Raw genomic sequence first — 14,974 nt, 5'->3', positions numbered from 1 at the left:
CGCGGTCTCCCGGCGCCGGGTCGCCCCCAGTCCCCGCCCTCCTCGCTCGCTCCCTCGCTCCCCATCTCGCTCCTTCCCCTCTTTAGCTTTGTGCCGCGGGGTGCAGCGCCGCTTCACCCCCCCAGCCCCACCGCCCACCCCTCTCGCTCGCTCGCTCGCTACCCCGGGCTGGGGTACAGGTAGGTGGCGGCCGCGGGCTGGGCCGCTCCCTGGGCGGCAGGGGGAGGGGAAGGCGGAGGGAGGGAATCGGGGTGCGCGGGGTCCGGGGGAGGGGCGGGGGAGGGAGATGGGGCTGGGGGCGTTGATGAGGGGCCCCCCCTGAGGTCCCACCGGGAATGGGGAGCCGGCGAGCGAGGAGGGGTGATGGGCTTGGAGGCGTGCACGGGGCTGGGGTTGGGGGTGGTGGAGTGTCTTGTCTGGCTTTGGAGTTGGGGGTGTCTGGGTTGGGCCCACAAGGGACTGGGGAGCATCTGGAGGAAAGAAGTTGGGGCCCCGGGGGCTGGTGAAGTTGCAAGAAGGAGGGGATCTTTTTTTGGGGGGGGGGAAGGTGGAGGAGCAGCCAAGGCCTGCAAAAAGATGGGGAGACGGGGTGGGGGTAGGACTGAGGGATCCTGCAGTGGCAGGGAGGGAAGAAGGGAGGGAAGGGGATTAGGGAAAGATGTGGGGTTATTATTGGGAGGCCAAGGGCGTGGTGTGTTGGGGTTGGGGGTGTCAGGTGGACGTGGCAGCAAGCCCCTAAGGGGTCTGGGAAGGTCGGGCAGTTCTGAGGTTTGGAAAGTGGGGGGCAGGAGAGTTGGGAGGGTGCAGGGAGGGGTGGGAATTTCGTGTGGAAGTGGCTCCCTTGGGTTGGGGAGGGGGGTGGTTAGAAATTTAAAAAAAAAAGAAATTGGCTTAGGTTAAGTTGTTCCCTGAAGACCCTGGGGAGTCGAGGATGGTGCGACCCTCTGGAATTTAGGGATGGGAAAGGAATGGGGTGATGGGTGCGGAGGGAGAAGGCAAGGTGGTGGTGGGGGGGACCTGCAAGCCAGGGGAAAACCAGAAGGGTTGAACATTGAATAATGGTGGCGGCATAGAACAATGCCTGTAAGATTGAGTTGGTTGTTGGTTTGGAACTCATCTCTGTATGGGTTGTTTTTTTTTTTTTCTGGGAGAGATTTTTGTCAAAAATACTGCATTTTCTATTAACTCCAAGGTGGCTGTAGACTTGGGGTGAAGACCAGAGATTGCCAGATGGTGATCAGGGTGGAGTGTGGGTGATTTTCTGCCCTAGAGACGAAAGGAGGCCTCTTTCTAGCCCTCTCCTGGCTCTGCTCCCACCAACATTTTTCCTCCCATGGCCAGGGTGGTGATTTTAGTTCTCCTCCTCTTTTCCCCCTTAGCCTAAGTCAATGAACCCCAGAGGAAGCAGACAGGTGGGTGAGATGAATTTTTTACATCCTTTTTGAAAAATCGTGTCATTCTTTGCCTGGAGAGGCAGCCTCCTGCCTTGGAGAGAACTTAAGGTTAGGCGTAATAACACCTTTGAGTTGGTTTCTGGCTCTCCCAACTGACTCAATTTCTTCCTTCAGCGAGTTACTCCTTGAAACCTCTTCATCTGTTAAGTAAATGGCAGTCCTGACCTGTTGAATTGTTGAGAGCATTTTCTATGATTCTCAGCACAGTGATCTACAGTTGAGAGGTGTTTAATGAATGGTAGCTATCAAGTCCACTCACATTATCTTCGTAATCATTACTATGATTTATTTGGGGGGGGGATTGTTCATTTTATCTACTAACGTTAAATGTTTTATTCTCTTTTTAAGTGAAATAGCCATTGACTCAGTTCACCATCTTAATTTTGTTCCGTAGTCTCTTTCTGGAAAAGCATGCCTTGTCTGGACTAGTCATACTTTTAGCTCCGTTTAAAAAATAAATGGCTTCAAGGCCTAGTAAAAAAGCAGACATTTTTAGCGATCAATTATTGTATCTTCTTATTCAAAGAGACTGCAGAGACAGGAGTTTTTACTGTCGTATGATTATTTTTTTTATGTACAGTGGCAACTTTGGCTCATTTGTGGGGGCCATCGGGGGGCACGCACTTTTGTGACATTTTTTTTCTCTGATGTTGTGTGGGTTACAAACTGCCTCTTGGTAAAGAACTGGAAGATGATTATAATGCCCCATTGCTCTGTAAGCTAATGTAAAATATAGCTAATGCACATCTACACTGGGCATTTTTATGTAGAGTCTAATCAATTTTTCAAGGTTTTTTCTTTTCTTTTCTTTTCTTTCTTTTTTTTTTTTTTTTTTTTTTGGCCCCACATCTGGAGGTGCTCAGGAGTCACTCTTGGCAGTACTCAAGTGACTGTGCAGGGTTGGGAATCAAACCTGGGCCTTCACATGCAGAGCATGTCCTTAGCCTTTGAGACTTCTCTCGGGCCCCTTAGCTGGAGGATTTGCCTTGTTATAGACCCTGTCTCCTGAGAGCTTCATAGAGCATCTTGTCTAACAGCAGGGATAAGCAAAATCAAATCTGTATAGGAGCTATGTGTGAATTTTGCTTGACTTTGTGGGTCTTTCTTTTTTGGGGGGGGGGCCACACCCATTTGATGCTGGCTAAGTGCTCAGAAATCGCCCCTGGCTTGGGGGGGACCCTATGGGACGCCGGGGGATCGAACCGCGGTCCTTCCCTGGCTAGCGCTTGCAAGGCAGACACCTTACCTCTAGCACCACCTCGCCGGCCCCTTGTGGGGCTTTCTATCTTGAAAAGTTTAAACACTAATTTAATTCTCAGCTCATTTATCTTAGCACCCCACAAACTCTCAGGATGCTTCACTTTGGCTAGAAGACAGATGCACAGAGTTAGTCAGTAGAAGCCAAAGGTTGTCAGGATTTCCTGGACCAAGGTCAGCTCCTGAAGAATCATCATTGAAGGACAGGCCTTGTATTTTTTTTTACAGAATATGTGGGTTTAATTTTCAGGAAACACCAAGGTTGTTTTCGTTTTTAATTATTTAGAAAGAGACTGTCATTTGATGAGTAATTTAATGTTAAAATATAGCCAAAAACTGCGCCTTTTGGAGAAATGTTCAGTAGAAGCTTGGGCCAGCAGGATTTGGGTCCCTGTGAATGTCCTCACACTGGTTCCAAGCTGCTTGCTTGTGCCCTCTGCTGGATAGAATCAGACTTTGTGAAATTCCCCCTCCCCCCCCCCCCTGTTGTCTTCCTTTCATTCATTTGTCTAGTCTACTGTAGAATTTGTGGTACACATGTTTGGAGGTGAGTTTATAGTGTAAATGTTCTCTTTTACAGTATTTGCCTTTCTGCAATTAAAATCAGACTGTTCCCTTTTTGGAGCCAGATTTGGTACTTAACCATAGTTTCTGATCCGAAGGTACAGTCGGGTTCTGAATTTCTAGTTGTTGAGAATAAAGAGGATTTTACCTTATCGAAATTCAAGTGTGGGGTTACAGGGGCCAAATCCTTAAACCCTTTCTGAGAGAAAGAAAGCCAAGAAGAAGGGAGTCCATCACCTTAGCAGCGGACACCAAGTACTGGGAAAAATCTGGGCTATAAAAATTGGCACTGTGACAGGGATTTTTTTTTTTTCTTTCTGGCTGTTAGATTCCCCCCCCCCCCCCCCCCCCGGTGGTGTCAGCATCAATGGCTCCCATCATCTGTTATACTTCTGCCACCTGCAGAAGGGTCTGGCAGATAGGGGAGGAGCTTGGTAGAGGAACCGACTCCTAGCAACAGTGGCAGCACACCCCACAGTTCAGAGCACTAACTCTGTCCCTCTGAGAGCTGACCCTTCCTCTCCGGTTCATTGAATGTCTGTGAAGGGGCTTACTCGGTACTCAGGACTATGTCAGGGAAAGAAGGAAAAGGAGGAGGAGTCAAAGAAGTACCTTTCCTTGAAAGAGCCTGCAGCTGGAGGAGCCAGTAACAGGTAAACAGATAGAGGTAGGTAGTGCTTGACAGTAGGTAGAAAGATCCTCTGGTGCCTGGGGAAATCCAGGCAAGCATATAGTGGTGCAGGGTCAGGCAAGGTTTCCCAGGAGAGGAATGGTGGTTCAGCTGCCTGTTAATGAGGGGTAGGGATTAGCGAGGTCAGGGAAGTGCAGAGGCTGCTCCAGCAAAATGGGCAAAGACTAACAAGATGAGTGAGTGTAGCCACTTGTTTGGGTTGTGTGGCTTGACCGAAGTGGGAACATGATAAGCTAGGGAGATTATCCCAGGCAGATGAACTGGGAACTGCGGCTAGAGTTAGGCCTTCTTTGCTGGTGCAGGTTTTGGGGTTTTGTTTGTTTGGGAGGCACCACCTTCTTTGTTCAGGGATCATTCCTGGCAGTGCTCAGGGGATCATTTGCAGTGCACAGATTGAACCTGGGTCGCTGTCTACTATCTCTCCTGCTCCTTTTTTGGTGTGTTTTATACAAGTAATTAACCTCAGAAGAGATACGGTTCATGTTTCTGCCCAAAGACAGGCTCTCTGGCCTAAAGAGACTCCGTATTTTTATCATGGACAAGATTATCTGCTGTCACTTTTTGTTCGTTTGTTTTTAGACTTTACCCAGCAGTGCTTAGAAGCTTCTGGTTTCATGCTCAGAGATTGCTCCCAACAGAGCCCAAGGGACTTGGAATTGAACCTAGGCCTCCTGAATGCCAAGTGTATGCTCCAGCCTGTTGAACTCTCTCCAACCCTCTGCTTTGAAGTGGCACCAGTGCTGCCTTCTAGTTCTGTGCTGGTGCAGAAGTTAGCCTGGCTCACTCTAAGAGCCTGCCTAGAGTCTTTAATGATATTATCAGCTTTTTTTAACTTTTGATATGTTGAATTTCTACCTCTATTCTCCCTTTAATTTGTGAAAATGATATTTTCCTTTTCTTTGACATAGCATTTTTGAAATCTCACAATTTCTCAAGAAAATAATTACAGGGGCCGGGTGGTGGCGCTGGAGGTAAGGTGCCTGCCTTGCCTGCGCTAGCCTAGGACGGACCGCGGTTCGATCCCCCGGCATCCCATATGGTCCCCCAAGAAGCCAGGAGCAACTTCTGAGCGCATAGCCAGGAGTAACCCCTGAGCGTCACAGGGTGTGGCCCAAAAACCAAAAAAAAAAAAAAAAAGAAAAGAAAATAATTACAGGGTTGAGGGGAGGAGGCACAAATGTCACCTACAGGATTATCTTAAGTACCCAATTCATTTTTTTGTTTTGCCTCACCTCAAAAGTCCCTTAATGGAGTTTTCATAGATACTATGCTTCCAAGGATTGGAGTCATCTTTTGTTGTTGTTAGGGGTGGGAGGGTTCAGGGATCCTCAAACTTTAAATGGACCCAGTTCAATGTCCCTCAGACCATTGGAAGGCTAGAATATAGTTTAGAAGAAAAAAAACCTATGAACTGTAGTGGCCTGCTGGCCATAGTTTGAGGAACCCTGCCTGAGACTGAGAGGAGTTGAGAGAGAGAGAGGAGGGGAGTCAGAGTCCAGCACACATTCCACACATGCACACTGTGAGTCCTGGGCGAGTTGGGCTGCTAAGCAGGACAGGCAGCTGTGGCAAAAACACCCGGCAGGCCAGATAAAATGTTCTCAGAGGGCTGCATGTGACCCACTGGCCATCATTTGTTACCCTGGGTATAGGTCATACCCAGCAGTACTAGGGCAACTCTCAGATCTGTGCTTAGGGATTACAATGCCCGACCATATTGGGGGACTATGCAGTACCAGGGATTGAACCAGAGTGTGCAAAGCAAGCACGTAGAAACATTTTAATTTGGCAGTTGTGATGGTGGTTTTGTTTGTAGACCCCAGTAGCTTTGGTGTTTGTAGAGTTAGCATCTGAGTAAATGTCAGTTCCACAAATACACTGTTTGGAATCCTTAGGTATACCTCAGAGACTGCCAGTTTAATTTTCAGACCGCCATAGTGGAGTGAATTTGCAATAAAGTGAGTCGCTTGAAAATGTTTGGTTTCCCAGCACATACAAAAGTTTGTGTCTACCTGTGTCTAAAAGAAACTGTCCATTTCTCAATAAAAAATTTTTTTTGTTTCTGAACAAAACTGCAAAGCTGTGGTTACCAGAGATGGACAGGAAGGGGTCTAATGGATTGGTGGAAGAGATTGATGCCATGGCAGTGAAGTGCAGTAACACAGACTTTGGTGTGAGATTGTTCCCTTAAAACATATACTGTGTAAACCAATGTCTTGATTTAAATATATATATGTATATATATGTGTGTATATATATATATGAGATAAATGACAACTTGAAGTGAGCTCATGGTATTGGAAAAATGGGGCTAATAGACTTGCAGAAATAAAGATTTCTTCAAACCTCTATTTTGTTGTTTTCAAGACTGTCAATTTATAAGAAACACAGTATTTAAATATTGAAGCAGGGGTAGTGAATAAGATGAACAGTAGTGGGAGGGTAGTGAATGGGGTGAACTGTGCAGGGAGGGAATATACTGAGTGAGATGAAGAGGAGAGAGAGGGTAGTTAATGTGGTGTGGAATTTCTAATCTTTATTCTCTATGCAAACTGAACTGTTTTTAAATTTTACCTCAATAAAAACTCTTTATTGATTGCATAACATTCATGATATTGATCTATCATAATTTAGTAATAAGACATCTGTTGATATTTAGGTTGTGGGTTTTATTTTATTTTTTTTTAATTTCATTGAAACACTGTGGTTTACAAAGTTGTTCATAACACAATTCTTTTGGGCATTTTGTTTCCAGCACTAATCACACCACCATTGTGACTCTCCACCCTTATCACCAGTTTTCCACCCACCATAAGCCTTAGCAGGCACAAAATGATTTATTTTATATTGCTTTGTTACAACAAAATGGCTAATGGAATTATCGAAAAATACTTAGTAAAAGAAAATTTGTGAAAATTTTTATACCTCACAATGGGGTTATTAAAGTCATTGTCTTGAGGATTTATTGTGCTGATTAAGCTTCTGTATTATTGTTTTTGTTTATTGCGCTTAGTTGGCATCTATGCTACTTTCCCATCTAATTTACTATGTTCTTGTAGTATCAGTATTATGGAATTTGGAGGAGTCACATGGCTGCCTATGGGTCACATGCTTTAGGAGCTGTAGATCTGGGATATATTTTTTTTTATCCATACCCAGAAGTGGTCAGGGGTCACTTCTTTCTGGCCCTGTATTCGGGTCATCCTGGTAGTGTTCAGGCAACCACATGGAATGCTGGGGATTGAACCTGGGCTGCCACATGCAAGCAAATGCCCTACCCATTGTATGCTCTGGCCCCAAGGGATAATTCTTTGACTTGGCATCTCTTGAGATTAATTGCAGAGCTGTGCCCATTTTTATATGCCAGAGATTGGAGTGTGGGTGCGGCTGCTGGGACAGTAAGGGACCAGGTGGGCAATGAAGAGGCTGCCCACCTCACTCTGAAGGCCTCAGAGTTTTCAACACATACATGCACGCACACACTGAGAAGGCCCTAGAGTTTTCAGCCTGAAGACCTGTGTATTTGGGAGTTTCATTGGCTTGGCATCCGAGATTAGTCCTGAAGCTGTGAAGCTGGGCTAGAGGCTGTGGGATATGAGTGCAGCTCAGCAGCTTCAATGGGTGGGACTCAGCCACCCATTTAGATTGTTTCTTACTGTTTTTGCTCCCATGACTTTTCAGGTAGAATTAAAGAATTGAGTAGTTGTTTTTTTTTTTTGTTTTTTTTTTGAGAGGTGGGTAGGTGTTTGGGTCACATTAGCTGTTAGGGACTACTTCCAGGCTCTGTGCTTGGGGAACCATGAAGTTACAGGTGTGGGGAGGGGACAAACTTAGTACTATCCCTGAGCCATGATCTAGCCTTTCAAAGACAGAAAGGAGTTTACCAGATAGACAAGGAAAGGGAGACTAGGAGCCATAGGATAGCACAATGAGTAGAGCCGCCTACTTTGCACACCACCTACTCATGTTTGATCCCTGGTACCTGATATGGTCCCCAAGCCCTGCCAGTAATGATCCCTGAATGCATAACTGGGAGTAAGCCCCAAGTAGCCCCAAGTATAGCCAAAAATACAAATACCCTCCCCCAAATGAGAATAAAAGAAAGGGCATTTCAGGTAGAGGCAGCAGCATTGATTTCTAGTACCAAAATTCACAGGCTAACTGGTATGTTTTTTTTTCTCCAAATCACCCATGGGGCTTGCCTGGTAGGCTCATAAAGCTTTGGGCGCTAAGATAAAGTTACATGTATTTTAATCGCATTTTAATTGGATTTGCTTCCCCTGTGCCTTTGCCTTTGCAGTAGCAACCAAAGCAATGTCTTACTACCTCAACTCCGCAAACCACCTAGACCCAGGACCCATCTATGTGAGAGAAAATGGGCAGTTGCACATGGTCAATCTGGCCTTGGACGGCGTCAGGAGTAGCCTGCAGAAGCCAAGGCCCTTCAGACTGTTTCCCAAAGGCTTTTCTGTGGAGCTTTGCATGAACAGGGAAGATGATACTGCCCAGAAAGAGAAGACTGATCATTTCATCTTCACATACACCCGGGAGGGGAATCTCCGCTACTCCGCCAAATCCCTCTTCAGCCTCGTCCTGGGTTTCATCTCTGACAATGTAGATCACATTGATTCCCTTATTGGCTTCCCTGAGCAGATTGCAGAAAAGCTGTTCTCTGCTGCTGAAGCCAGACAGAAGTTCACAGAGCCAGGTGCAGGGCTGAGGGCTTTGCAAAAATTCACTGAAGCCTATGGAAGTCTGGTGCTTTGCTCCTTGTGTTTGCGAAACAGGTGGGTGTTCTGATTAGCATAGTTGAGCATTTTATTGGCTGTGTTAATTCTGTAAAACTGGGGTGAATGGGCTTGGAGACTTCCTCTCAGATAACACCTAGGAAAGAACCTTGAAGCACAAAGTGGCAGACCATTTTAAGAAAAATCCATTTTTACTTGCTCACACTCTGATACAACACAGTTGAACTTCGAAGACAATTTGCAAATGTTATGATTATACCATACCTTTTCCATTAGGTAGAAAATCCACACCCGTTGATGCTCAGGGGTTACTCCTGGCTAAGCGCTCAGAAATTTCCCGTGGCTTTGGGGGGACCATATGGGATGCTGGGGGATCAAACCGCGGTCCTTCCTTGACTAGCGCTTGCAAGGCAGACACCTTACCTCTAGCACCACCTCACCGGCCCCAGAAAATACTTTTCTACCAACTTTTCTAGTGAGAGCATAGGAAAAAAAAAACAAAATGCAATTTACCAGACACCTTTTGATATGTTTTAGGGGATACAGAGATAGTAATCAATTCTGGGCCCTGCTCTTTGTTTGTTTGTTTGGTTTTGGTTTTGGGGCCACACCTGGTAAAGCTCGGGTTACTCCTGGCTATGTGCTCAGAAATCACTCCTGGCTTGGGGGACCATATGGGATGCCAGGGGATGGAACCACAGTCCATTCTAAGCTAGCGCAGGCAAGGCAGACACCTTACAGCTATCGTCACTGCTCTGGTCCCCCGCTCTTGTTTCTAGAACATTAGTTACTGATCATTAAAAGCAACTTGGGGCTGGAGTGATAGTACAGCAAGTGGGGTGTTTAACTTGCATGTGGCTGACCCTGGTTCAATTCCCCAGCATCATATATGGTTCCCTAAGTGTGCCAGAGCTTGAGCTTAATTAACGCCTGAGTACTGTCGGGGGAGGAGGGGGAATTAAAATTATAAAGCAACTTTAGGTGCCAGGAGATGGCTCCACTATAAACATGCATGAGACATGGGTTCAATCCCTAAAACCCTCTTTAAAAATAAAAAACTTTAGCGTGATTTTTAGCTGGAATGATACTAACCAGGTAGGGCATTTGCCTTGCAAACTACTGACCCAAGATTGATCCCTGGCATCAGATATGGTCTGCCAAGCTCTGCCAGGAGTAGGCCCTGAGCACCCACTGCTGGGTATGGCCCTCCATCAAAAAAATTAAATTAAAAAAGGAAAGATTAAAGGATTTAAAATTTTTGAGCATTATTGGGGCCGGAGCAGTGGCGCTAGAGATAAGGTGTCTGTCTGTCTTGCCCACACTATCCTAGGACGGACCACGGTTCCATCCCCCATCTGGCATCCCATATGGTCGCGCATAGCCAGGAGTAACCCCTGAGCCTCATCAGGTGTGGCCCCAAAAGGAAACAAAAGCAAAATTTTTGAGCATCGTGTAAAGTTTGTAAATTCTTAAGCTAAGGTTGCACCACTAACAAGTCTGTTTTTCTAACAAGCTGTCTTTTTCTTATGATATGCCTTTGCTTACATAATTCTATTATCTATATGTATGGCTTTATTCTACATGATAAAATCCTACTTTCTGAACATATCCTTGAGCCAGAGAAATAGATCAAAGGGATTAAGTGTAGACTTTGTATGTAGCAACCCTGGGTTCAACTCTACTACCAAATGGGCCCCTGAGTACTGCTAGAAGTTATTGAGCCAGCAGTAGTCCCTGATCACTGCCAAATGTAGCTTCAAAAAAAAAATATTTTTTTGTACATTTTTTTTTTTTTTTGCGCTTTTTGGGCCACACCAGTGATGCTCGGGGATTATTCCTGGTTATGCACTCAGAAATCGCTTCTGGCTTTGAGGGACCATATGAGACTCCAGGGGATCGAACCATGGTTCATCCTAGGTTAGCGCTTGCAAGGCAAACACCCTAGCCACTGCTCCAGCTCCAAAACAAAAAAGAATTTTAAATAAAATTTTCAAGTATAGGAAAATTTAGTTATCAAAAGGTTAAACAAGCCTCCTTACCACCTAATCACATATCAAAAAGATAGTCTGTATCTTTATATATGCAGATGTAGCTTTGCCTTTTGTCATGCAAATGGAAGCTCACTATTGTACACTATTAGAAAACTTCATTTCTCATATTTTGAAAGTCATGGATACCTGTGGAATGTGTAAAGCTATATATAATATAGTAAATCATTCCACAAATGTCTTTAATTAGAAAATATGAAAGGCAGCTTGTTGTCTTTTTGTTTGTTTTTTTGGGGGGCCACACATAGTGACCCTCAGGGGTTACTCTTGGCTATGCGCTCAGAAATCGCTCCTAGCTTGGGGGACTATATGGGAGACCGAGGATCGAACCCAGGCCCATCTTGGATTAGCCACGGGTAAGGCAAACGCCCTACTGCTGTGCTATCACTCACCCCAGGCAGCTTGTTATTAGGATGCACAATCAAAAACAAAAACAAAAAGGCTAAATAAATAAAAAAAGGAAAACTCATCAGATACTATAAATCAAGCTCATATTCTGAACAAAAGTAAGAGGAGCCGAAGTAATAGCACAATGGATAGGCTGTTTACCTTGCCTGTGGCTGACCTGAATTTGATTCCTGACATCACATTTGGTCCCCCAAGCATACTGGGAGTAATCGGAGTGCTGCTGAGTATGCCCCCCCCACCCCCCCCCCGCAAAAAAAGTAAGAAAGGCATAATCTGTATTTAGTCAACTCAGGATCTAGTGGTTTCATTCCTAATTTAAAAAGAAGAGGCATAAACACATGTAGACAGAAATAGAACTATGAATTTATAACTGAGCACGCGATTGATGAGTCCTGAATCTGTGACTTAAAGAACTAGCTGAATGCATGCCTTGCATGCAAATGGCCCACTTTCTGTTCCTTGTACTACATGGTCCTCTGCACACTACCAGGAACAGCCCCTGAGCACAGAGCTGGGAATAGCTCCCAGCACTACCAGACATGGTCCAAAAAACAAAAAGAGAAAGAAAACAAATGCATGTTCAGTGCTAGAGTCTTAGCTCAGGCTGGATCTCTGGTTACTGATACTAGAAAAGAAAATGTTTATCTTCCTAGATGAAAAAAAGTGATTATTGTGGTTCATATATATATATAAAGTATATGTTAGAGGCCAGAGAATAGCCCAACAACTTGAGCATATGCTTTGCATGATGATCTGAGGTTTAGTCCTCAACACATTGCTTCTCACCATGCACCATCAGGAGTGACTCTCCAGCACCAGGCCAGGAAGTAGCCTTGAGCACACCACAAAGTGGCCTCAAAGCACAACAAAGCAAAATTGAATAAATTCTATTACTTCACATTTATTCCAAATTATTTATGTTCATTGCAAATTAAATCAAAATGAAAAAATAGGATGCATACATTGTTTTAAGTTTTCTTATAAAGATAATACATACTATTTGGTTTTATTTTTGTTTTGATTTTTGTTTTTTAGCACCTGTTGGTGCTAAGGGGTTACTCCTGGCTCTGTGCTCAGAAATTACTCCTGGCAGGCTCCGGGGACCACATGGGATGTCAGGGATCGAACCTAAGTCCATCCTGGGTCAGCAGCATGCAAGGCAAACAAATGTCTTATTGCTGTGCTCTCACTCTGGCCTAAGATCATACGGAAACAAACTAATATGTAAAAATTCATCAGCTTGTTATTAATAATTATTTTCAAACTTTCTGTGTTTGGGAGTAGATAATCTATTTGTTCTCATGTTTCCTCCCTACCCTCCCCCATTACAATAACATATTTCTTTTTTGATTTGTTTTGTTTATTTTGTTTTCAGGTCACACCTGGCAATGCTCAAGGCTAGAGAGATAGTACAGCACCTGTCTTGCACATGGCTGACATGGGTTTGATTTCGTCATCCCATATGGTCCCCCGAGTACTGCCAGGTGTAATTCCTAACTGCAGAGCTAGGGGTAATCCCTTATATCTATGGGTGTGGCCAAAAAGGGGGGAAAATGTGCTATTCATAAGTTTAAGATTCTTTTAATTTAAAATTGACTGCATATGGAAACAACTATTTTACATAACGGCATTCATTATAGCCCTACTTGTGAAATTCTGAAAACTGAATGTTCAAAAATAGAAAACTAGTTAAATTAATAATCATATTTGGGTAATGAAATGCTATATAATAATAGTTAAAGGTCATTCAAGATGATGCAATAAAATGTTCATTAGATAATAAAACTAATGGACAGGGAAGATGGCTCAGAAAGAGGCTGGACCACATTAGAGAGCCCTGGATTCGATCCCCAGCACTAGATGATCTCTTATATATACCCTCAGCCAATATTGGTGTGTTCCTATAATAAACTAATGAAAACCTAAGCAAAAGAACAAGGGCTCACCACCTGCGGGGCATGTGCTCTACTGCTGAGCCACTTCCCTGGCTGAAATATAATCTATTGCAGGATTGAAATTGGTTTCCAGGCTGAGGAGATAGTACAGTTGATAAGGCACTTGCCTTGCATGAGGTGGACTGATTCAGCTTCTATCCTTGGCATCCCATATGGTCCCCTGAGCAACACCAGAAGTTATCCTTGAACCCAGAGCCAGGAGTAATCCCTGAGCAAGTGTGGCCCAAAATAAAAATAAAATTGGTTTTATTTTCCATTACCATTTAAAACATTTTTTTCTCTTAAGAGTCTTATTTTATAATTAGGAAAACATAAGAAATATCTTAATCATTGAATTTATATGTTAACTGTAACAGTTACAAGCTTTACCATCTTACTGTGTTATGAGTAAGATTTTCAGTTTTGATTAAAAGTTTCCTCTCGGGCCCGGAGAGATAGCACAGCGGTGTTTGCCTTGCAAGCAGCTGATCCAGGACCAAAGGTGGTTGGTTCGAATCCTGAATCCCGGTGTCCCATATGGTCCCCCGTGCCTGCCAGGAGCTATTTCTGAGCAGACAGCCAGGAGTAACCCCTGAGCACTGCCGGGTGTGGCCCAAAAACCAAAAAAAAAAAAAAAAAAGTTTCCTCTCCTTTTGAATGCCCAAAGGAAAACAGGAAGAGGACAGGAGATTTGGGTTTGTCTTTGCAATCCAGGGTTGAAGCTGTAGTCACAAAAGTTTCGCCATCTTTGAAAAAGGGGGCTGAGCTTAAGGAAAATAATTGAAAAATAAAATAATTGAGTAGATGCAGCCACTTGCTGCTGTCCCGAGTGGGCTACAAAGCTGACTGCCTGAAGAAACCCATGTCTTTGCAATTGAATGTCATCTCAGCAAAATTTCTGGTGTTTGAACTTAGTGATTTTTAATCACACTGGTTGGTGGCAGAGAGGCATGTATGTTTTCCTAAAAATAGCAACTCATATAACTGAAGTAGCCACCATTTAATGAGAGCTTATGAGATGTGTCACGTACTTTTGGAAAATTGTTTTATCTTTTTTGTGTGTGTGTGTGGTTTTTGGCTCACACCGCAGTGCTCAGGGGTTATTCCTGGCTCCAGGCTCAGAAATTGCTCCTGGCAGGCACGGGGGACCATATGGGACGCTGGGATTCGAACCGATGACCTCCTGCATGAAAGGCAAACGCCTTACCTCCATGCTATCTCTCCGGCCCTGTTTATCATTTTCTTAATACTGAAAAGAATCATCAGGCCAGGAAATGAGCTCAGTGATTTGAGTTTCATATATGAAGTCCTCAGTGTGATCCCTAGCACTCAAAATCAAAACAAGCAAAAGAGTTATTATCAGCTCCATTTCGTAGCTGTAGAAACTGAGACTCAGGTTAGTTTTCTCACTATGACACAGTAATTATGGTTATTAGAAATCAAATCCGGGTCTCTATGACATTAAAATCTGCCTGTGCTCCTTGTGTTGCTTTTCCACTGTTCTAAACCATTTCAGTGATATATTGGAAGAATCATTACCAGCAAGACCCTAGAGTCTTACTTATGCCCTAGATAAAAAAGTCTAGTCATTTCTGTGACTCTGCATGTTGGTTCTCAACTTTGACTTGAGGTATTTATTTATCACACTGTACATTGTTATGTCCTCCACAGATAACCCTTGTTTTAGAGTACTAATAATCCTTCTGCTAATTGATCAAAGATGTGTTTATTTTCCTTTCTCTGGTTGCCAATAATCCCCCAAATCCCTATTAACCCACTTCAACTCTGAGATTGGAAGATGGAAAACAGCAGCTTTATTTACAGTGCAATTAAACTACTTCTGAGTAAATAAGGCTCAGTTGTGTGTGCA

The 14,974-nt window shown here is 44.1% G+C and overlaps 1 protein-coding gene across 1 annotated transcript in view; it reads left to right on the top strand.

The window, feature by feature from the left end:
- Position 1: 1 nt before the first annotated feature.
- Positions 2–14,974, top strand: part of LRRC42 (leucine rich repeat containing 42) — a 32,466-nt gene continuing 17,493 nt past the window's right edge. Inside the window, exons 1-2 of the mRNA XM_049774855.1 lie at positions 2–179; positions 8,267–8,753. Of these exons, the coding sequence (XP_049630812.1) occupies positions 8,281–8,753 (473 nt within the window). The 5' untranslated portion in view covers positions 2–179; positions 8,267–8,280. The remainder of the gene's footprint in view (positions 180–8,266; positions 8,754–14,974) is intronic.

This window comes from Suncus etruscus, chromosome 6 (genome assembly GCF_024139225.1).
Source record: "Suncus etruscus isolate mSunEtr1 chromosome 6, mSunEtr1.pri.cur, whole genome shotgun sequence".
NCBI lineage: Eukaryota > Metazoa > Chordata > Mammalia > Eulipotyphla > Soricidae > Suncus > Suncus etruscus.
The sequence above is the reverse complement of the archived record's forward strand: the minus strand, read 5'-3'. Positions and strand labels throughout refer to the sequence as shown.